Raw genomic sequence first — 25,748 nt, 5'->3', positions numbered from 1 at the left:
ACTGAATAACTAAAAAATTACTTCAATTAATTCAGTTTAAGATAAGGTTAAATAGGAAATCATCATATAATTAACATTTGCTGGATTTTCTGATTTCCAAACTGCGATATTCACAATATGTATTGCTCACATAAACAATAAAAATGGTCAAACTACCTATGAATATAGATATGGTCATAGACCAAAGACTGAGATGTATTGTGTATTTAAAATTGCATTGAAAATGTACATGTAATATGATATTACTTTCAATGATTACAAATGTATCTTTTTCAGTCACTGTTAAATTGTCATTTAAAAACGTTAAAATTGCACTCAAATCATGTGTTAGTTTAGGTATTTCTAGCAGACAAACTTGCAAACCTAGGCTATTGTTAGTCTTAAACCTAGTATGTATATATATCTATAGTTAACATCTAAAGTTACATTTGACCATAGTAAGTCAACTAAATGTGGGAATTTGGTATATGGTTTTAGAATTTTTTTTTTTTATTTAGTTACTCTAAATCACTTCAGTGTCTTTTATCTCCACGTTATTTGACATGAAATAGCTTATAAAAGACAATATATCCTAAAAGGTAAAAAGCTAGAAATACAATGCATTGAATTTAAACAGGAAATTTTAAAAATTAATTTGTTTATTTTGATTGCAGGCTAATTACTTTACAATATTGTGGTGGTTTTTGCCATATATCAACATGAAACAGCTACGGGTGTACATATGTTCCCCCATACTGAACCCCCCTCCCACCTCCATCCCCACCCCATCCCTCTGGGTTGTCCCAGAGCACCAGCTTTGAGTGCCCTGCTCCATGCACTTGCACTGATCATGTATTTTACATATGGTAATATACATAGTTTAATGCTATCCTCTCATATCTCCCCACTCTCACCTTCTCCCACATAGTCCAAAAGTCTATTCTTTACATCTGTGTCTCTTTTGCTGCCTTGCATATAGGGTCATCATTACCGTCTTTCTAAATTCCATATATATGTATTAATATACTTAAACAGAAATTTTGTGTGTTTTAGCAAGCTGAGTTTTCTACTTAGGAAAAAAGGCTTTTTAGGAAGAGAACTACACTTGCTTTAATAGATTAAAGCATAACAAGGAAAATCTGTAATGCTTTAGGACGGTGCATTCCCAGTGGATGAATAATTCCCAAGTAATAAATCATTATATCTCATATAAATTTCCTTCCTCTTGAATAGAGGAAATGTGGGTTAACTTGTGTCCTAAAAGGTGTTCAATGAACAAAGTTGTAACAGTTTTTCAACAGCCAATGTCTGAATTTTGGTTTTGATGTGAGAAAACATTGAAGCTACTCTTGAGCCCTTTCTGAATATAATTAAGATCTCCACTTGAAAAGTTGCAATGTCTGTGTCAAGTTACACACCTCCAAAGGAAAGAGTTAAAGTTGAAGCTAAATAATATTCAGATCTAAATAATAATATTCTTTCTTTCCAAATTTCTAATCTCCTAAACCACAACTCCTCAAATTTTAATGAAAGCTTAGTTTAAGAGCATATATTTTCTTTCTTTTATTATTTTGATTGTGCTGGGTCTTCCTTGTCATGCTCAGGCTTTCTCTCATTGCAGTACACAGAGCCTTCTCTCTAGTTGCAGCACTGGGCTTCTCTAGTTGTAGAGCAGAAGCTCTAGCGCATATGGGATCTGTAGTTGTGACCTGCTGGCTTGTCTAATTGTGGGATCTTAGTTCCTCGACAAGGGATCAAAGCTACATCCCCTGCATTGGAAGGTGGATTCTTAACCACTAAACTACCAGGAAGTCGAGCATCTATTTTCTTAACAAAAGTTGCCACATATCTTAAGCACAACATGGTGAAGTAATTCCAAGCCGTGATGGTAACAGAATGGAATTAGAAAGCAATGGTAAGCTGTTATTCCTATGACATTATAGATTCCCTCTACTAAGAATATTCTTATCTATACTGAAAGCATGTGGAAAAATAAACTTAACCAAAACCACATAGAATATAAAAGAAAATGACATTGCTTGCTTTCTCTTGATAGTACTGATAAAAAAGATTTGCACTAAATATTAAATTAAATATGGTTAATGCTTGGTATAAAGTGTTCCAGTGAGGGTGAATTTCTGTTTTATATTAAAATGTCAATAGGGATGCTGAAATAGCAATAATATTCTCTGCTAAGAAAAAGTATTAATAACAGAGTGTTGTAACACCTCAAAGCACAGTGAATACATCTCTCAGAAATACTGTTATATGCCATGCAAACAAGTTTTATGTATTGAATAGCATGTGCCAGGCAGATAATGACAGTTATTTTAAAAGGTTCTATATCTAAGAAATTTCTTTAATCCTGCAATAAACCGCCAAGAATACATCAGAGATTTGTGGGGTGCCATTCATATTTAAACAGATTTCTTGGTAACAGCCACTTGAAAAATGAGTGCAGAGTGAGAAATCAAGGATTCACAGTTCACACTCTTTAGTAAAAGCAGTATAATCTTGGGTTTTTTTGCACATTTTGTAAATAGGTCAGAGTACTCTATATATTGTCAGTTTCCAGAGTTTATTTCATGAGCACCTGATGTTTTCTTGCCATTCAGTTCTTATGCACTTCTCTCACTACCATTGCCTTTAATTCACCCTCAGGATTCATTTGAACTCCACCTTTAGCTGGCTACCTCCTACTTTGATCATTTTCCAGAAATATTTCCTGTTTAATAAAGCTTTTGTTTATTCAGTGGTGCTACAATATAATCACAGGAAGAATGGAAATATTATTCAACTAGTTTATGTTTATAGATTTCTTTTTTTTCATTTATTTTTATTAGTTGGAGACTAAGTACTTTACAATATTGTAGTGGTTTTTGCCATACATTGACATGAATCAGACATGGATTTACATGTGTTCCCCATCTTGATCCCCCCTCCCACCTCCCTCCCCATCCCATCTCTCTGGGTCTTCCCGGTACACCAGCCCTGAGATGTCTTATGCATCCAACCTGGGCTGGTGATCTGTTTCACAACTGATAATATACATTTTTCAATGCTATTCTCTCAGATCATCCCACCCTTGCCTTCTCCCACAGAGTCCAAAAGTCTGTTCTATACATCTGTGTCTCCTTTTCTGTCTTGCATATAGGGTTATTGTTCCCATCTTTCTAAATTCCATATATATATATGTTAATATACTGTATTGGTGTTTATCTTTCTGGCTTACTTCACTCTGTATAATGGGCTCCAGTTCATCCATTTCATTAGAACTGATTCAAATGTATTCTTTTTAATGACTGTGTAATATTCCATTGTGTATATGTACCACAGCTTTCTTATCCATTCGTCTGCTAAAGGGAATCTAGGTTGCTTCCATGTCCTGATAATTCTAAACAGTGTTGCAATGAACATTGGGGGTACACGTGTCTCTTTCAGATCTGGTTTCCTTGGTTTATATGCCAAGGAGTGGGATTGCTGGGTCATATGGCAGTTCTATTTCCAGTTTTTTAAGGAATCTCCACACTCTTCTCCATAGTGGCTGTACTAGTTTGCATTCCCACCAACAGTATAAGAGGGTTCCCTTTTCTGCACACTCTCTCCAGCATTTATTGCTTGTAGACTTTTGGATAGCAGCCATTCTGACTGGCGTGTAGTGGTACTTCATTGTGGTTTTGATTTGCATTTCTCTGATAATGAGTGATGTTGAGCATCTTTTCATGTGTTTGTTAGCCATCTGTATTTCTTCTATGAAGAAATGTCTGTTTATTTCTTTGGACCATTTTTTGATCGGGTCATTTATTTTTCTGAAATTGAGCTGCAGGAGTTGCTTGTATATTTTTGTGATTAATCCTTTGTCTGTTTCTTCATATGCTCTTATTTTCTCCCATTCTGAAGGCTGTCTTTTCACCTTGCTGATAGTTTCCTTTGTTGTGCAAAACCTTTTAAGTTTAATTAGGTCCAATTTGTTTATTTTTGCTTTTATTTCCAATATTCTGGGAGGTTGGTCTGGGAGGTGGGTCTTGCTGTGATTTATGTCAGAGAGTGTTTTGCCTATGTTCTCCTCTAGGAGTTCTATAATTTCTGGTCTTACATTTAGATCTTTAATCCATTTTGAGTTTATTTTTGTATCTGGTGTCAGAAAGTGTTCTAGTTTCATTCTTTTACAAGTGGTTGACCAGTTTTCCCAGCACCACTTGTTAAAGAGGTTGTCTTTTATCCATTGTATATTCTTGCTTCCTTTGTCGAAAATAAGGTGCCCATATGTACGTGAATTTATCTCTGGGCTTTCTATTTTGTTCCATTGATCTATATTTCTGTCTTTGTGCCAGTACCATACTGTCTTGATGACTGTGGTTTTGTAGTAGAGCCTGAAGTCAGGCAGGTGGATTCCTCCAGTTCCATTCTTCTTTCTCAAGATTGCTTTGGCTATTCGAGGTTTTTTGTATTTCCATACAAACTGTGAAATTATTTGTTCTAGTTCTGTGAAGAATACCATTGGTAGCTTGATAGGGATTGTGTATTTTACATTAATAGATTTCTAATGACTACATTTAAGTCACTCAGTATGCATCTGACTCTCTGCGACCCCATGGACTGTAGCCTACAGGGCTCCTCTGTCCATTGGATTTTCCAGGCAAGGTTACTGGAGTGGGTTGCCATTTCCTTCTCCAGGGGATCTTCCCAACCCAGGGATTGAACCCAGTTCTCCTGCATTGCTGGCAGACACTTTACCATTTAATACACTATTATCTTGACTTGGGAGAGTGCCATGAAAAACATTATTTCAACACTTCATTCAATAACAAGAAAATATCAAAAACCATACATATCATGGTTGTTATTTAGATCAGCATAAATAAACGGGCACATTACTATCCTTACTCAATACCTAGATTTAAAATATGCAATATTAAAGTATGCAATATCCATGGGCTTCCCTAGTGGCTCAGATGGTAAAGAATTCACCTGCAATGTAGGAGACCTATGTTCAATCCCTGGCTCAGGAATATCCCCTGGAGAAGGAAATGGCTACCCACTCAAGTATTCTTGCCTGGAGGATTCCAGGGACAGAGGATCCTGGCAGACTACAGTCCATGGAGTCACAAAGAGTTAGACACAACTGAGCAACTAACACTTTCACTTTCTTTACCGTGCTATAATCATCATGGCATGTTTTAAGTACTATTTAACTGTAAGATTGAGTAAGCAATCTAACTGGACTCTATTAACCAGGGACTGAATAAACCTATTGAAAACATGTGCTGCCTTTTTGGAGGGTTTTATATCATTAACAATCACACATGCATATATTTACTAGGCTTGATTAACCTCATTGACAAACATGTTATTGGTCATTGCTTGCCCTTTCTGTGGTTACTGGTCCTACTTTGGCATGCAAACTATATTTTACCTCAATAAAATTAGGGCACTATTTTCATAACATTCATGAAAGGACCAGTCAGTCCAATTTTTTCCTCAATTAAACTTAAGATTTTATATGGAGGCTTTGCCACAGAAACAAATCAAATTTGCTAAATCTAAATTAAAGACAGTAAGAATTGAGTAAATTAGTTCTAAACGTTGTCTAATATTTGAAAAATCTAGGAAGCTTAAGAGACTACCCATGCTTGGGTCCCACCCTAGAGATACTGATGTGCTTGCTTGGGATGCACACTGGGCATTGCCAGGTTTCAAAGATTCTTAGGTGAGCCTAACATACAGTCAGAGTTGAGAAACACTACAAAAACTACCTCCCCACTTGAGAATCACTGTGCAGTGAGCCATGTTAGCTGACAATCATAAGAAGATTGGGAGAAGCAACTGGACTAATTGAGTATTTGCTACCTACTTGCTTCACAAAACCCAACAAAAGCTAAAAATTTTACCCTCTAAGAACTTTTGCTTACTAAGTTTGTTACATTGTTTTCTGCTATGAAGTGTGATTCTTTTTCCTGCAACAGGTGGCTTCTTTCCTCAGCTGTGTAATTGTATTTCCTGTTTTGCAATAGTCACGGCAGTTTTTATGGCTAATCCAAAGCATAACGTTTTCAATCAATTTAACACCCAGACAACTTTACATAGGCATTACAGAGATAGTATCTTCTCATCAATAAAAATGATACACAACCTGTTCTGAGTTACACAGCAAACAATTCCCAACAATCACCTTTATTACAAAATATGAAACAGATCACAGAGACAGTTCCTTTAATGCTAGAGATTTACAGCATTGCATTCACAACTGCTTACTATGAGGGAAAAAAAAAAAAAAAAAAAAAACTAAAGGTCAGTATTTGAAATTTGCTCCCCTACACATCTTGTTTTAAGGAAAATAAGGTGGAAAATCTGTCATGTTAGTAATGAGATGCACTGTTTGAAGCATTATGCATTTCAAGGAGAAAACCCAATTCATTTAGCAATCAATGTTTAAAGTATATTTGGATAACAGTAGCTCTCATTCATAAATAATAAAACAAGCTGTTATCTGATAAATACTATAGGCCAGGAGGAGTTAAATATAATGCGAAAGGGTATGCTATTTGAACAGAATAAAAATACAGTGGTTTATGTGGCTGATATAAGCTAAAAAGAGACCAAAATATAGGTGCTCAAAAACATAAAGAAGAAGCCATTATATGTTGAAGAAAGGTTATTGAATTTATGGAAGCTCTTACCTCTCAATAAGTAAGCCTGATAGAAAACTTAAGTACACATGAGTGGAATTTCTTTTTTTCAAGAAGAATACTCTATAATAGATTATTATAGTAGTTAAATAAGATTGTTAAATAAGCTAGTTGAATAAGATTGAATTTTTAGTTTACCTATCTATTTTCCTGACTACATAAGGGGGTCCTTGAGGTCAAAGAAACTATCTGAACCCGTAGATATTTTCATCACAAAGCACAGTCTGACACACAGAAGCCATTCGGTATATGCTTGTTAAATAAATGACAAATTTTCATTAAATATTTACTAGGTTTCAAGTAGTGTGATAGGCATAGACTAAGTAAGTTACTAGACATCTTGAATTATTAATTCTGTATACCTCAACATTAGATTGTAAAATTTATCACTTTAATGTCTCTAAAGCATAAAAGTTAATCCTAGAAACTTCTTTTAGGCCATAAAGAAATAATTTAAGTAAATGAGGTAGACTAGTTTAACAGGAATCCTCAATAGATGGGCTAGGAAATTAACTAACATGTTCATAGCTTTTTGGTAAGATAACATCTGATGATTAATTCTCAGAGGCTTCCCTGTGAGTTCCCTTTGAGTTAAGTGGGATACTTGCCCACCTTAAAAATTAAATGCATGATGAGGGGCTAATATGTGAGAAATAAAAGAATACAAGGAAGTATGTCAAAGATAATGTATCTAACCTAATGATCACAAGATACAAGACTCTAAAATTTCTGTTTGTATTTATAAATGTCTGATTTAGCAACACTTGCTAACTATTTCTATTGAAGAAATGTATGTTCAGAAGAAAACTCCTGAATCTTCCAATATAAATGTTGCTTGGTAAAAAAGATGACTGGCACTATTACTCCACTTATACTGCACTCTAATGGGACTTCCCTATAGCTCAGATGGTAAAGAATCTGCCTGCAACTCAGGAGACCCAGGTTTGATCCCTGGGTCAGGAAGATCCCATTGAGAAGGAAATGACATTCATTTGTATTCTTGCCTGGAGAATCCCATGGACAGAGGAGCCTGGTGGGCTACAGTCTATGGGGTCCCAAAGAGTTGGGCACAACTAAGGAACTAACACGCACATACTGCATTCTTAAATCCAGATATGTTGTCATAGAAAATATTTGAATTGATATTGTCATGTATTCCCAGACTTCATCTACTTTCATGAGTCTAGTCTACTTATAACATTTGTCATTAATGTGTGCTTGTTCTAGTCCTCAAATCATGCTGCTTAAGGGACATAACACATACAATAAATATTTAAAATAATAAAGGAGTTTTTGATGGTTGAAAGACTCAATGAAAATTCTACATATCTTGTTACTATAAAGATCACAGAATTTTGGATATTAGAAAACAATTAAAAATTAGCATCACTGCTAAAGAACATGGTATAACATATGTGAACATGACTCATATATGCAGTAGAAACTGAAAAAGAATCTGTCCTCTACTGGTGGCAAAAAAGCTATAGATCATGGAATAACTAAGCCTCAGCTCAGTCATGGAGAAAAACATATGATTGAATGAAATAAACATGATTTATCTAGTAGTCCAAAAGAAAGTAGTCAGCAGATATCTCTATAGCAATGATATTGGCAAAGTTTATTAGAAAACATTATCCAATAAATCGCTTAAGAAAGCTTCCTCTCCTAGCTACTTTCAGAAATCAAAATATATGAATTAAGAAAGTGATATGCCTAAAGTGCAGGCAATATTGTAAATCAACTATACTTCAATTAAAACAATAAAAAAATAGGAAAGTAAACTTTAAAAAAACACTAAAACTTTAAATGGATGAATTATATCTCCAATAAAGCTGTAAACCAAAAGAAGATGAAAGCAAAATAAATCTTTTCATAAACTAAAACAAGGGTAATTTTCCATTTCAAAGGTGTCATTAATTTAGCAGTGAGAACATCTATGTCACTGTTTCTGATATGAAAATCTAAGTTTAGAATAGAATTGTAATTGTTTCAATTGTTTGGTTGAGATCAGAGGCATAAATCCTAATCTGAGCAGTATACTTTAGAGTACCAGTTTCAATGTACCAGTGGTTGAGTTATTCATAGACAGTACCAGACAAGGCATCTAAATTATGTACTGACTCAGATGGCACTGACTGAACAGAAGCAAGGACTTTCAATAGTCACGAGAAAAAAAGGAATGGAAAACTGCCCAGTCTGTGAAAATGGAAAGAGTACATTCAGGATAGACTGAATTTGCAACTACACCTAACAGTATTGTAAAGCTAAAGACCTGGGAAGGGTGTATTTAATACACATAAGAGTGCTATTCAAATACACCTTGAAATTGCTTTCTTCTTTTCTACTTCTTTGAATAAAATATATTTCAAAACCTTTTAAAACTCTGACTTACTTTACTTAAGATGGCACTATTGTTTCCCTTACGTTCAGAATAGGGCATACAATTGAAATGAATATGTATGATTTTATTTCAGACTGTCCTCAGTACTATGCCACACACAGAGTGAAAACATCTGTTTCTCAGAGATATAATGGGTGAAATTTTGATGCTGCAAGGTGAGACAATGGGTAGGCAAAAGACTTAAAACATTTTCAAGAGAGGCTTAGAGTTTTTCACTAAGGGACAAGGAAGAGGACACAGTACAGGCACCCTCCCATCCACTTTTTTAGCATAAGTGGAAAGAAAAATAACATTTTTAAAGAAATAGCCCAAACTGGACAGTTCAGTCAGTTGGGACCTTACAGAAAAATACTTGAAAAAAATATTCAGAGCATCAAAGTTTTAAAAAGAAGATTCTTCTCAGCATTGATTTTCTTAGGATACTTCCCCACACACCAAAGAACAGGTTACAACTGCCTGAATTAGGGCTAAAGAGTAGCTCACTGTTTGTGATATGCATTTCCTTATATTTTACATGAAGTTAGAGGACCCTAAAAAGGTTTATAAATCCCTATATAATCAAGTATTTGCTACTACATTAGCTGAATACTCCACATTTTATTTTGGGAAAGTAGAAGTCAGTTTCCTTTGGTTTAAGTCAGTTCGGTTAAGCTCATGAAAATTTAGAAATTTAAAATAAGACAAATACAGCAAATATTTATAAAAAAGCAAACATGATAGGATAGTGTGCTAGTGATAGGTTCAGGGAAGGCCATCCCAAGATATACTGCTTCAGCATATTAATTATTTTGAATTAAATTAACAAGAAACAGCAAGTGCAAGGACACTCTGACCTTCCTTTTTCCCTCTAATAACAGGAAATGAATCTCCAATGTGAAAGATATCTTTTCTGTTCAAGGAGAAAGATAGAGATTCTCATCACCAGAGTCAAAGAAGTCTGGGCTGAAAGGTTGCACAGAAAATCCTTGCTACCTTACTTCTTTACTAAGTTTACTACCCCAAACCCAAATCCCTGCATATTGTCAATTCTTCACAAATTTATTGTTTCTTTATCTGAAAGGTATAAAAGCTGCCTGCTTTGGTTACTTCTTTGAGCATTTTGAGCTCCCATACATATGAAATTAAATTTGGTTTTCTCCTGTTAATCTATCTTTTATCAATTTAATTATTAGACTAGCCAAAGGATCTAATAGGGAAAAGTTTTCATTTTCTACACTGAGAATTGAAAAGATACGGAAGAAATACGTTCTTTATTAACATGAACTCACAATTCAGTTGTGAACGCTATGTTTATGTGTAGAAATGGATGGACAGATCACAGATGGTTTTATGGAAGAAAGGTTCCCAGAAATACTGAGAGAGGGACAGTTGTTAAAATGTCAAATGTAACAGAAATTCTGGAGATAGTAAGCAGAAAATCTTGGACAAATGATGAAAGGGTTATATTTCAACTGGAAGGAAAGATAATAGATTATAGCAGAAAGTGTGTGGTCGGAAAATGCAGTTAATAGATATGATTCTCTCAATTTAGTAGTAAATTGCAGCAATGACTAAAGAGTATTTAGTCTACTTGGAGGGGTGGCTATTTCACATTTATTTTCCTTGACAAATGACATTTATGTATATTTAAAGGAAAAATGGAAATGGCGTGTAGAAAGAGACTAAAGAGCTAGATACTTCAACAATTAAAAGGGAACAAATAAGACACTAGAAAGAAAATCAGAGATATATTGGGGTTACAAAGATGCTTTCTGTCTTAGGACAGTAGGACCTAAAGTAATTCAGGGTTGGAAGTTGTAAAAGAAATTTGAAGATAGTTGAAAAGGTTTGGGACAGTCATTCAAGCCCCAGGGCATAAAGTTAATGAAAAGGAGCATAGAAAGGCTTCTCAACAATACCTAGAGCCACAGGGGATATTTAATACTGTGAATGTGTAGTAAGTACAATTTTGTGATTTTTTTCTCCTTTTACCAAAGAGCATTCAGTGACCTATGGAGAATATGACCTGTGATGGGACTGCAGTTGGAAACTGGCACTATAAACAGAGTGAGAATCCAAGAATGAAAAGTCAAGAATGGCAATGATGAGATGGGGAAAGAAATATAACCAGGAAGAAATCTCATAAATTGGGATATGAACAATTAGAAGACCTAAGAAGGAAAAGTTCAAGTTAACCAGATAGGATAATACAATGCAGATAATCAAGTTATGGTAATAAAAAGAGAAATAATTCAAAATCATGGAGTCCTTGTAATCACTGTATATAAGGGCTATAGGATCAACAAACCCAGCAATGAAAATAAATTAAAAACAGATCAACAAAACAAGCATGTAAGAAAACATAGATATTTATTTATGGTGATAACTACATTAACAGTTTTAACATTGAATATCAGATGCAAGCAGAAGTCTTGAATAAGCACAGAAGGAGAATCCAAAGATCAAACCAGAGATATCCTTCAAATTATCTGTCACATTTTTGGCTACTAAATTTTCAGTCACTACCCATTGAGTTAAATAATCTATTCCAAAGCAAAATAAGAAGTTGTTAAGACACTGCCAAAAGATTCAGAATATACCTGTAGTACAATATCCCTGTAAGATCCTATCTATGGAACATATGTAGGAAAAAGGTAAAAAGGTTTGCTTGTGGGTGGTAATGCTAAATTAGAGCACTTAGTGTGATTTAACTTTCTCATAGCATTATTAACATTTAATTGAATGTTTGATAAGGGAAACTGTTTAGTACAAAAGAAATAGCATTCACAATTGCTGTAGATTTAGCTTCATGCATTTGTTAGCTTATCATGCTGCAAAAAGTATGTATAAAATGATATTTCATTAAAGCCAAGGCTTGTGGATACATCTCTTCATAAACATACTCTTAAATTAGTTTCATTTAGAGATAACCTTTAAAAAATATCTCAATATGCTGTGTTGTATTCAAACTCCTAAATTATACAGTTAGGATGATTTATGATGAAGAAACTCCCCCCCCCCAAAAAAAAGAGACTTCCCAATATTCTTGGATTATTGAATAGGATAAGGGAGGAAGAAGTGCCATGGAGACACCACTAAAATGATTAATATATATATATATATATATATATGTATATAATATATATATATACACATATATACATACATACATATATATATATATATACACATTCTTCCACATTCTCATTGCCTCCCTCTTCTTCATGCAGCCTTGGAGCAAATGGTTACACAAACACCAGAGGTCTGGAAGAGGAGAGGTCAAAGACAGACAATGGTTTTTATTTGCTTTTTGACTATAGCTACTCTTTCCAATACCCGCTAGCCTAGTCTGAAAGAAGCCACTTTGTAAATTCCCCTCAGGCAAATATAAAGAAATAAGAAATATACTTTTTTGAGGACCTCGCTCAGTTCTGTTTCTGCCATCTTCAGTTTAGAACTTTTGTGAACATACTCTTTAACAAGCATGGGCATTTGTGCAAAGCCTGAGGGCAATTTGGACTCAGGCTTAGCTAAAGGGGGAGGGATCTTGGGGAAAAAAAAGTCTAAGTGGAAATTTTTAGGTTAATACTAAGGGAACCAGTTTGTGTTTGAGCAAGAAACATTGCTTTGTTTTAATATTAACCAGGTCCAAGCAATTGTACTTCTCTCAAGTTGAAAATAAACGTAGCTAACAGCAATTTATTCAATCATAGGTGGTTATGTATTGGAATGTGGTTTCCCCTTCATTAGCTCTTAGCCCTCCCATACTAAAGAATGATGGCACTATGGAGTATGGCATTTGCTTTGCTTTTCTCTTTGAATGTCACTAGCTTCTCTATGAAACATAATCTTTTAAAAGGGAGGTAGAAAAACTTGTTTATCTTTGTACTTTAAACCTCTGATTTGGAGTCTTAAAAAAAAAAAGAAAAAAAAAAAAAAAACCTCTGATTTGGAATCTAAAACTAGTCTGTTTGGTGAGGCCTCTGAAGTCATTTAAATGTAAATAGCTAGGGCAGTCATTGAGCAGCTCTAGGTCCTTTGATGTTTGAGACTCTAGGACAAAGCATTCATTTAGATACTTCATTCTTGGCTAATATGGGGCCCTTTTTTTTTTTTTTAAACAAATGCAGGAACCTTATATTTTTCACTTTGAATTGAACTGAAAATAAAAGCCATATTTTATAATCTAAATTTAAAAGCCTACATTGAAGTTCAAGAGATTATTGAACTTTTTATGGAAACATCTGCAATAAATCCAAGGTTAATGAATATTCTGACACTATATATTTAAGGTTTATAGCTTCCTGAATTTAATATCCAAAATATGAATTTAATATCCAAAATCAAATGTATATATAAATGCAATGAACCAAAAATAAAGGGCATCAGAGGACAGACCTAATCTCCATAGTATATGTTAACCATATTACATCAAGCTAGGTATGGAGTGAAAGGGCTTGATAAGTAGCATCATCAGAGTTGACAGAAGTAATTTTTTTTTTTTAATATTATTCTTCCAGAAGCATCTTAAAACATTAAACATATTCAGGGTAATTACTAAAACACACACACACACACACACATAAAAAACAATTTTGAAATGAAAGAAGTATTTGTTTTATGATTTCAAGTTTTTCTCTTTTCTTTTTTAAAAGGTATTCTGAACAAATTGTCTGGATTCAAACCATATCTCTTCTACTTGTGAGCTCTATACTCTGGCAAGTCACTTAAGCTCTCTGTACCATGATTTCTTCATCTGTAAAAGAGTTTATAGAATTCTTGTTAAGACTAAATTTGTAGTAGGTATAGAGACACAGATGTGGGTATAGAAGTATAGATATATACATATATCCACTTATATGTATGCACACACACACAGTGCTTTGAACAGAGTAAGCACAATATTAGTGAGTTAATATTGCTGTGTTTACTTTGGTATAGAAAGTTGCTGGGAAAAGTGACCAACTGCTCACAGCTGTCCCTTTCCTATTCTCTGATTTTGAGGTGGGAGAGAAGTAGGTAGGGCACAACCATTAAAAGAATGACACAGTTCTTAAGAAAAACATGATGCCACATAAACTGGTTAGAACCTAGTAGGTCCAAGATGGCGGAAGATTTCACTTCCAGCGGACCTCGAGCCTCATTATATGCTCATTGTAATGCATTAGCATATGCTAAATGACATACCCACTGGCACCATTATAGTTTGGAGGCCAACAGTGAAAGACCCAAAAGTTGGTGGTGTCCCAATTCTTGGAATTCTCTTCCCCTTCCCAGAAATAGTTGGAATAATCCACTTGTTAACCTATGAAATTACCTAGCCCATAAAAACTAGCAACCTGTATTCCCCAGGGCCCTCTCACATTCTGAGATGGAACAAATTCTGCCTATGGAGTGTGTGTCTGCCTGAATAAATCGGCTGCTATTCTACTTGGACTCCTTGACTGTGCAAAGCCAAAGACCTTCCCTTGGGGGCCCATCCCAGGGACTTGCCTGAGACCTGGGATATGACCATTCCCTTGCCACCTCCTTCTCTTACAAGACTTTGTCTTGACCAAACTTTAGTCAAGCATCTCTCTTTCCTCCAGGTGTCAGAGCTCTGCTTGCTCCCAAGCAAGGAGCAAGCAATAAAACTGTGGAATACATCCCCTTTATATGGGTCTCCTGGGAATCAGCGGACCACAGCAAGACACTTTTCCTGGTGGATCTCACTGGTCACTTATCATGCTTGTCCAGTTTCTTATTTAAAAATTCTGTTTATTTCTGCTTACTCTTTTTAACTTAAATATATATATTTTGTTGGATTTTAAAAACTTGCAGATTTCTGAGATCAGACCTTTCTCTCTATTCTGAATAAAATCTCTCCCAAGGCCCAGATTTGCTTTGATTGACCAAAACAAAACAAAACAAAACAAAAACCAAAATCTTTCACTAAAACCACCATTTCTATTGCTTCTTATATTGAGATTATATTAATGTTTTAATATTCACAATTGAAATGTTTTAAGTTAAAATTTCAGGAGCCAGGTACTTTCTGATTTCTCCCAGACATTGTATACAAAGGCTTAATTTTTAAAAAATAAAAAAAAAATACTTTTCTATTTATAGAATAACTATACCAGATAAAATTTGCCATTCTGTTCTTCAAAATTCCAGCTTATGACTGAGAAAACAGGTCCATTTCTAAATTTATCAGATGATTGAGAATGTTGGAACACCTAAAATCTGTAGAGCTTCTCTCTTTCACTTTATATAGCTAGTAACATTTCATTACCTTTGCTTCCTTCCTTTAAATTGTAGAACTCTTCTATGACCTTTTGCCTTCTGGGGCAGTTAGTTCTCAAAAAGTCATCATTCCAAGGTCACAGTGATAAGATAGTTCAGAAAGGCATTTGGAAATTCAGAAAGTGAAAATTTTCTAATACTGATATTTTAGTTTATCTCTCAAACACTAATGAAAATACATTTTGACATTCTACTCAGGCACCATTTTTTGGTAATTCTCACACTTGATAAAGCCATCCAGAGCTAACAGAGTACCTCTAGCATAGTCTAGACCATCCTTTGGTAAGTTGTTTTTCAAAAACAAAATTTAGTCTCCCAAACTATAGGAAGATAATTAATCTTACACATAAAAAAATCACATTTAACCTAGCATATGGTTATGGCAATATTTTGGTTCCTAATATGAGCAGCATTTAAGGCTTACTGATTTTAATTTCTAAAATACCTTCCATCATAAGCTTAAGGGAAACCCATTTCTTTCAACCTCAAAACATGGTGAAGAAACCAAGGCATAAATTCTAGGAAATAAATGACAGTGAATTATTTTTATTTTTAGTGGTGGTGCAGTCTAATCAATGAGGTAATTAAAATTTAACAATATGTGTGACTTAGTTTATTTTTTCAATAGTAAAAAACTTCAAATTTTTCTAGAAAGCTAGACTGTTCATATATACATGAGCAGAACTTAAAATTTTCACATTGAAGGAAGGAAAAATATACAACATGAAAAGTCTCTTCAAAAAATGTTATTGGGAAAACTGGACAGCTACATGTAAAAGAATCAAACTGGACTACTTTCTCACACCATATAGAAAAATAAATTCAAAATGGATTAAAGACTTAAATGTAAGACCTGAAGCCATAAAACTCCTAGAAGAGAACATTGGCAGCATGGTCTTAACAATATTTGGGTGGGGGGGGTCTGTTTCTCAGGGAAGGGAAACAAAACAAAAATTAAGCAAATGCGACTACATCAAACTCAAAAGGTTTTGCATAGCAAAGAAAGCCATCAACAAAATGAAAAGGCAACCTGTTGAATGGGAGAACATATCTGCAAATGATATAACTGATAAATGGTTAATATCTAAAATGCACAAAGAACATTTACATCTCAACACAAGAAAACAACCTGATTAAAATGGGCAGAGGAACAGAATAGACATTTTTTTCAAAGACATACAAATGGTCAGCAGACGCATGAGAAGATACTCAACATGACTAATCATCAGGGAACTTCAAATCACACCTGTCAGAATGGCTATCATTAACAAACAAATAACAAATATTGGTGAGGATGTATGGAAAAGGGGACCCTTTTGTGTACTGTTGGTGGGAATGTAATTGGTATAGATACTGTGGAAAACATTATAGAGTTTGTTCAAAAAATTAAAAATAGAACTGCCACATGATACAGCACGAAAACACTAAATCAGAAGGAGATATATATATATATATATATATATACTCCAACTCTCATTGCAGCATTATTCACAATAACCAAGATATGGAAGACACCTAAGTGTCCATCAGTAGATGAATGGATAAAAAAATGTGGTACGTATGTATATATGTAATAGAACATTATCCAACCATTAAAAATCATGCCATTTGTGACAACATGGATGAATCTAGAAAGTATTTTGCTAAGTTAAATAAATCAGACAAAGACAACAACTGTAGGATCTCATATGCAGAATCTAAAAACCAAAACAAAACAAAAACAGACTCATAGATACAGAGAACAAAATGTGGTTGGCAGAGGTAAAGATAGAGAGATAGAAGAGATAGAAACCTCCAGTTTTAAAACAGGTAAGTCATGTGGATGTAATATACAGCATAAAGGATATAGTTAATAATATTGTGATAACTTATATGATTGTATATGGTTACTGGATTTATCATGGTGGTGATCATTTCATAATGTATCCAAATGTCAAATCACGATGTAATACATCTGAAACTAACATAATATTGTACATCAATTACATTTCAATTAGAAAAAAATTCACATTGAAATATGACATTTTAAAGCCCAATTTCTCAGAGAACATCAATCTACTGATTAACCATGTTTATAGTATTGTTATCTGTGACCTTATCCGGCATCATCATGCTTCATATTTACTAACTTTTGCTGTCACTGTTAATTGTAAACTGACACCAAAATGGTCCCTTCTATTGCCAAAATTTATCATAAAGTAACTACATTACCAGAACATTCACAAAGTGATGCTGTCAGCAGTATGTTGTTTAGGCACATTGGGAAAAGAAAGTGTTGGTGAAAAATAAAATAAGCCTTGAAAATTGCTTCCAGGACTGTGTAAGTAATACAAAATGTAGAGACAGCTCAGCTTTAAGCTCTTTTAAGGCAGAACTGCAGCATATGTCATCTTAAATACTTACAGTTTTAACTGCCCTTAGTAGCTACTGTAGCTTCAGAAATTTAAGAAAAGATAGCACAACAAATTTTGAAGTCACTTTTCTTTGAAATTTGCGTCTTACCTTTACTGCCTTTTTCCCCTCGGATTTCCGCTGATTTAGGATAAAATGTTGGCAAAGGAAGCAAAGGAAAACAAAACAAAAACAAAAAATCAGTTTCAATTTGTTATTGCAAGTACGTTAAAAATGTCAATATTCTCAGTGCAATAATACACAATTTTGGTCTTCTAGTGAAACTATTTTTATGTGTTGCATTCTTCAGTGGTTTCGGAAAAAGTATATTAACAACATTGTAAATATCATGCAACAATATGTAGAACAATATAAAACCTTTGATTGGCATCAAAAATTCTTATATGCTTAGCTCACATAGGCATTAGCCAAGAAAAGACATCTTTCCAGTAAGATATTTTGTTATTATATCATTTATTTTCCACTCATTTTAAAATGGATGAGTTTTTATCTCAAGCATGAACACATTTCTTAAAAAAAAAAAATCTAAGCTGGTTGGAGATTCATGATTTAGGAGTAAACATAAATATCTATACAGCTTTGAATACTATCTCTAAATACCTAAATATTAATTTTTGTGGGTCTTAGGAACACCTTAATTCAATTCTGTTCAACTAAATCCTTTTTGCAGCCATCATAGTAAAGTCATTGTTTTTGCTTTTATTTAAGACTTCTTTTTTCATCCCATTCAATCTCAGGAAATGAGCAGTAAACTGGTTTTGAAGACTCTGTAAGTGTTTAGGCCATTTATCCCTTGAATTAATTCTCCTTTGTATGGGATGAATACATCACATGATAAAAGTATCATGTACCTAACATTTCTAGCTAATTATGGTCCCCAAAGTCTTTTCTCCTAATATTTTTTCACACTTTCCTACCATAGTTACAGTTGTGTAAATGTTTCTTTGAGCATCTCAGAAAATTGGGGAGGAGATAGAGTTGAATTTGAAATAAGGGTATGTACAAAAAGAGATACAATAAATATAGTAAGGAAATGAATGCTGTTGTACAGTGCTTTGATAATTTGTTCACTACAAATATTAAGCTGTTTTGATCTAAGAACAAAGTTTTTAAAAGTAATATTGTTTTGATAAGAGAACTGAAGTTGTTACATCAAGATGTCATCATCAACATTTGCAACTGTTGATAAGTACTCAATAGTAGTTCAGATACTAAGGGGCACTGCTGGGTCTTATCAATGAAGAGCAGATGAAGATGCAACTATGGCAAAGAGATATTAAGAGTACAAATATCCAGAGTCTATGAAAACCATCTGAGAGTGTTCAGTCCGGACAAGGTGACTCTTGCTGATCTAAATAGCTCTCTGACTTTGGAGTATTAACTCCTGCCTAGGAAGGTGGATCTCTGCTTAGCAGTAGTGACAATCATGCAGTGGCCTGGAGGGAGATTATCAGGCTGGCCAGCATTAATGCCTTCATTTTCTAGTGATATGCTCTGGTAATAAGGGACTTTCATCTTTGCACTAACAACTGAACATCAATTCTCAGTTGGCTAAGCTCTCTCTCTCCCAAAAGCCATCTCATAGAAATGTTAAGGAACTGCTGAAGGAAACCCACTGCCTTGGCCAGACACAATGATAACCTCTTGCCTGAGTTGTCTTGAAACAGGAGGTCCTGATAAAGAATGTAATGCTGCCACTGAAAACTAACTGGGAGAACTTGGGAGGGGTCAAAGAAAGGGAGAGAAGATCTCCCGCCAATCTCCCAGAAACCCTCACTCTGGAATCCATCTTGGCTGAAAGATGCAAACACCACAAGGGAGGACCCTGAGTCAGATCAAACATGAGCCAAGAAAGATGATTGGTCAGCAACAACCCAGAAGCTAACCTCATTATCATAAAACCTGAGACTGCACACCATGTGGCAGAATAGTCCTTCTGGTTTCTCTTACCCTCCTGCCCTCCACCCAAGCGCCCATTTACAATAAAATCTTTTGCTTTGTCTGTAAATGTGTCTCCTTGGACATTTCATTTCCAAATGTTAGACAAGAGCTCACTCTCAGGCTCTGGAAGGGGCCACCCTTCCTGCAACAGAAAGGTACACCTCAGATAAATTTGGACCTTATTCCTTTCATCATGCCCTTTGTCTGGAACAATAGTATAATTAACCTATCATTGGTTTGGAGTATGTTATTTGTTTATTGGCTTATTAAGGGACATTATCTATATGCTATTGACTTGTGAAATTATAATTCCCAGAGTAGATCTGTGTTAAATAAAATATTGGCAAAGTTAATCTCATTCTCTGAGCATGATTTGCCTTGAAACAAAACAAAGGCTCTATATTTTGTTATCCAATGACTTATTCTCAGACCAAAAGGGGTATATCTACATATATTTTTTTCCTGTCATTTTAATATAACTTAAGTTTGCAAAATTGATATTTGAAGCAGATATCCTGACATGGGCACAATTCTATTATATAAGGAAACCAAAGTGTGCTTTTTTTTTTTCTTTCCACTTTGGATAGTTATTTTTAATTTTAAATATTCATATTGTTCTTATGCGTTGATCAGATTCAGCCATCAATGGCTCTGTGTTAGAAATTCATTTGTCTGTGAAGCCTTAGTCTGAGCATAATGCTTTGAATAATCTCTTTGAAGAAAAATTCCTTGGATTTTAATGTATTTAAACAATTGGTATTTACATATCCCTTTATTATGAGTGATAATTCTTAAATAACAGGTTAAAAATATCAACTTTCCTACAGAAATAATACCATGTACAAAAAAGCACTCAAAACTTTATCCGTATATAACAGTATAACATTCATGTCAATGTACGACAAAATCACTACAATATTGTAAAGTAATTAGCCTCCAATTAAAATAAATAGATTAAAAGAAATACTTTTCTTTCTTTTATAGAACAACAATAGATCTCTCTATATTTGCTCCATTAGAATTTACTTTCAAAAACACAGTAGATTTTAGTTAGATGTTTTACCACTTATTACTGAGCAACTCAAAATCCTTAGCAAGACAAGTGAAAATATGAAAACATTAGTTATATCTATCTCAGAAAATCAGTGGATTATTGAAAAATTGATGACAATAATTAAGGCTAGTCAAATATTGAGGAGAGCACTTCTTTATCACTGCAGTGAAAAAAGACAACTCCAGAATATGTGTTTATTTCCTTAAATTATACATTTTAATTAAGAGCAATTGCCTCTGCTGTGCTACTTTTGCCCTTCTTTGAGAATTTCTATTGAGAAAAGCCCAAAATAGATCAAGTGGGAAATATTAAAATGATAGTCTTTGCAGTTTTCTTACCACATAGGTATAACACAATCTGTCACTATAAGTGGGCCATTCTCATGACAACTAGACAAGCATTAGAATTAAAAGACAACACAGAAATATATCGACAGGCACGTGAGTAGATTGGCATTTTGATACCAGATTTGATGATAGAAACATTTAAAAAAAATCAATTCTGGAAGGGAAAACACATGCTGAAAACAACTTCTATTTTAATGAGGACATGGATTTTTAATCATTTTATGTTTTTTTAAAATAACCCCAAGAGATGAATATTGAATCAACAAAATCACTGTCCAAACTAAATTATATATAGTGAAGGGGGGAGAAAAGTTCACCAGTCTGAATTTTATGAGCTCAGAAATTTCTATAATATACACACATCGAGTAGTTTTCACACATTCTTATCAACCTCTAAGTGTAAATAAATTCTCTTACTACCAATAAATAAATATTTCTCCTATTTTGTCTAATTTTCAAGATTGATAGAGCTGATTAACTCATTAGAAAGAGGGGTAAGATATAGAACAGAAGAGGAGCAAGCATGTTAATATCAAGAGAATGATCCAACTAAGAGATCAACCTTAAATTTTAGTTAGCTCTCTTCTGTATCACATAGTAGAATATGGTGGTAGATAAGTCATCACAGTGAAGAGTTATCCAAGTATACACTGAGGCTATAACTGTATTCATATAATTGAAAGAAATAAAATCAAAGGATTTTGGTATTCCTCAATATCCATGTGCTTTCGTATTTTATCTTTGTTTTCAGCCTGTGCATTCAGAACAAACGCAGCAAGAACAAAGTATGAGGTCAAGAAGTGATCTCTAACTCAAAAGAGTATGGCCTCCCTGCAGGTTCTCTGAGAAATCCTAGTTCCTTCTTTTACCCATCTCCAGGTTTACCACTTCTCTTCCTTTGCTTATATGCATAAAGTACAGCTGCTACCTTCATTCTTTCATGTATTGATGTTGTTTGCAGAGCATATATCCTCTTGAGTATAACTATTAAGAATTTCTGATCACTAAGGCCAATGATAGATGAAGTGTTAATCACTCAGTCTTGTCTGACTCTTTGCAACCCCATGGACTGTAGCCTACCAGGCTCCTCTGTCCATGGAATTCTCCAGGCAAAAATACTGGAGTGGGCAGCCACTCCCTTCTCCAGGGAATCTTCCTGACCCAGGGATCGAACTTGGGTCTCGCACATTGCAGGCAGATTCTTTACCACCTGAACCACCAGGGAAGCCCCAATGACAGAGTAAAAGTCGTAGGAACTAAAGTTAGACGCCAATGACACCACATTTCTGAACACAGGTAACAGAAAGAGGAAGAAATATGTTAGAGAACAAAGACATCAGAGTTTATCCTTAATTACTACCCTGCCGACTGATTAGGAAAGAAATAGAAAGGTATGTGTACAGAGACAATTCATTTAATAAGGATAGATAGCTTTTAAAGCTTATTACGATGATCACTCAATAAAGCATTAACCATCACTAATTTTTTTAACTGAATGATAGTCGCTTTACAATGTTGTGTTAGTTTCTGGTGCACAGCAAAAGTGATTCAGTCATCCATATATATATATATATATTCTTTTCATACTCTACCCGTATAGGTTATTACAAAATATTGAGTATAGTTCCCTGTGCTATACAGTAGGTTATCTATTTTACATATAGTAGTCTGCATATGATAATCCCAAATTCTTAATTTGTCTCTCCCCTTTTCCCCCTTTGGTAACTGTACATTTGTTTTTTATGTCTATGTGTCTATTTCTGTTTCGTATATAAATTCTTGGGCTTTCCTGGTGGTTCAGTTGGTAAGGAATCTGCCTGCAATGCAGGAGACCCAGGTTCGATCCATGGATCAGGAAGATCCCCTGGAGAAGGAAATAGCAACTCACTCCAATAGTCTTCCCTGGGAACTCTCATGGACAGAGGAGCCTGGTGGGCAACAGTCCATGGGGTCACAAGAGTCAGACATGACTTAGGGACTAAACCACCACCATGATATAAGTTCATTTGTATCATTTATTTTTTTTAGATTCTACATACAAGAAATATTATATGATATTTATATTTCTTTCCCTGGCTTACATTACTTGGTATGATAATCTCTATGTCCATCCAATTGTGACTCAGTTTTTGTCAGTTGGATCAGGTGCAATGGGAAATTGAGATGTTCACTGTGGTCAAAAATAACAAAAAGCACTTCTGATGACATGAGCAGGGCTGTGATGGTAACTTTTCTGAGTGGCATAGTCAAAATGAAAGCATTTATGATTGTATACACAGAGTAGATATCGAATAAATATTTGTCTAACAAATGGCCAAAACTAGGTGAGAAGTTAAAAAAAAGTCTTTATGGTGCATGTGTGTTTATAATATAACAAATTAGAAGCCTAAGGAATCAGGTCTAATATTAATACTATACCAGGTAAGCCTACCCCTCCCCCTAATATACACTTTAAAAATACCAGAATGTGAAGTATAATTTTTACTTGATTTAAATCTCCATGTAACTATCATGGCCTAGTTTATTTTTTTTAGTAGGCTGGTACATGTGACATTTATTTCAGAAATTTATTCAATTATCAACTTAAAGTGTTGCTGGCTTCAATGGAAAGATACTGGTGAATCTAATAAAAATAGTAAACTTAAATGTACTCAACATGTTTACTATTTTCTTTCTAAAATGTAAATCACCATTTCAATAGAACACATTTAAGAGAATATATCTAGGTATTTTTATTGCCTTATTCTCTCTTTTTTTTTTTTTCTAAATTTCAAATTGGTATAAAAGTTGTATACATAGTGTCAACTCATCAGTAAAGAGATTATGAAATTTGAAATCAGAAGATCATTGGGTTTCAGTCCTAAGTTCACAAGTAGCTATATGAATTTATCCAAGCAAAACTTTAGAAAACTGTATCTTCCTCCTACACTAAAACCAGGGCATTAGCTACATTTAATGATGATCATGGTGGGCTTCTCTGGTGGCTCAGATGGTAAAGAATCTGCTTGCAATGTGGGAGATCCAGGTTCGATCCCTGTGTCAGGATGATCCCCTGGAAAAGGAAATGGCAACCTACTCTAGTATTCTTGCTTGGAGAATTCCATGGACAGAGGAGCTTGGAGGGCTATAGTCCAAGGGGCCGCAAAGAGTTGGACACAACTCAGAGGCTACACTCAATGATGATGGTGATGATGATTGTGACAATGGCAGGATTAATATTACTATAACTTTCACTGCCACTGGTGTCATCACCTTTCATTTATTGAGTGTGAAGCATTTCAGTAAATGCTTTGCAAGTGTCATCTCTCTGAAATGATATAGTGACACTTTGATGGGAAAAAATCATTCCCATTTTACAAAGAGGAATATGTGAATCAAAGAGGTGACAAAATTTATTTAGTCACTCTACTTGTAAGCTTTCACCTCAGCTCTTCTGAATTCCAAAGTTCTAGAATGTAATCTCCATGGCAGCACACATTTTGTCATTTTAAGTTTTGGAATTCTGCTATATTCTTAATGCCTAAAACAGTGCCTGGTACTAAGGAGACCTGCAATAAATATCTATAGATTGAATTAAATAACAAGATATTCCTCTATTTTTAATTGCATAGGTAATTAGAGCTGGGGCATAATTGATTATGACTCTTATTGGAAAGTAAAAATTTTAGAGCTTCAGTGATTGGATTCAACTGTTGCCTCAGTCACTTATTACCTATGTGACCCCAGGCATGCTTCTTCTTGTCATTTTGGCTTAGTTTAATCATCTATAGAATAGAGAAATATGAGTTCCTACCTTGCAGTATTTGTTACAAGGGTTAAAGTAAACTAGGAGCATTGAACAGTAGTTGGCAGTTTTAATAGTATATATATGTTAGTTCTTATTGCTGGTGATTCATATTAACACATTTACTGATATATAATTTACATACTGTAGGATTCATCCATTTAAAGGATAAATTCAGTGTTATTTTGCATATTCACAGGTACCTGCAACTGTCATTATAGTTAATTTTAGAGTATTTTGTCACCTCAAAAAGAAACCCCACATCCTTTAACTGTCACCCCAAACTTTTGTTTCTCCCAAACTTTAAGCAATCACTAACTTACTTCCGCCTTATATTTCTCTATTCTGGACTTATGAATAAAATCATGTAATATGCAGCCTTTTGTGGCTGGTTTCTCTCACTTATCATAATGATTTCAAGATTTAGCTATGGTGCATCATGTTTCAGTAAGTCATTCCTTTTTATGTCCAAGTAATATTTCACCATATAGATATACCATATTTTGCTTAAACACTCATCAATTAATGGGGATTTGGGTTATTTACACCTTTTGGGTATTATGAATAATGTTACTTGTAAACACATACAGCAGTTTTTGCTTGGACATGTGTTTTCATTTCTCTTGGGTATACTTGTATGCCTAGGAGTGAAATGGCTGAAAACTCTATGCTAAATCATTTGAGGAAATGTTAGACAGTTTTCCAAAACAGTTGCACTGTTTTACACTTTCATCAGTAGTGTACAAGTGTTCCAATTTCTCCACACCTTTCCCAACAATATAATTTTATTTTAACTTATTAACTTTAGAATTAAATACCATCTAAATATTAGAATTAAGTAATAGAAAATTTATAATTAAATACCTGTCTAAATATC

At 34.3% G+C, this 25,748-nt stretch overlaps 1 protein-coding gene across 1 annotated transcript in view; it reads right to left on the bottom strand.

Annotated features, from left to right (window-relative positions):
* LOC136154110 (protocadherin-11 X-linked) overlaps positions 1-25,748 on the bottom strand; it is an 823,611-nt gene that overhangs the window by 339,393 nt on the left and 458,470 nt on the right. Inside the window, exon 5 of the mRNA XM_065916351.1 lies at positions 17,836-17,865. Within this exon, the coding sequence (XP_065772423.1) occupies positions 17,836-17,865 (30 nt within the window). The remainder of the gene's footprint in view (positions 1-17,835; positions 17,866-25,748) is intronic.

Source organism: Muntiacus reevesi, chromosome X (assembly GCF_963930625.1).
Source record: "Muntiacus reevesi chromosome X, mMunRee1.1, whole genome shotgun sequence".
Classification (NCBI taxonomy): Eukaryota; Metazoa; Chordata; class Mammalia; order Artiodactyla; family Cervidae; genus Muntiacus; species Muntiacus reevesi.
The sequence above is the reverse complement of the archived record's forward strand: the minus strand, read 5'-3'. Positions and strand labels throughout refer to the sequence as shown.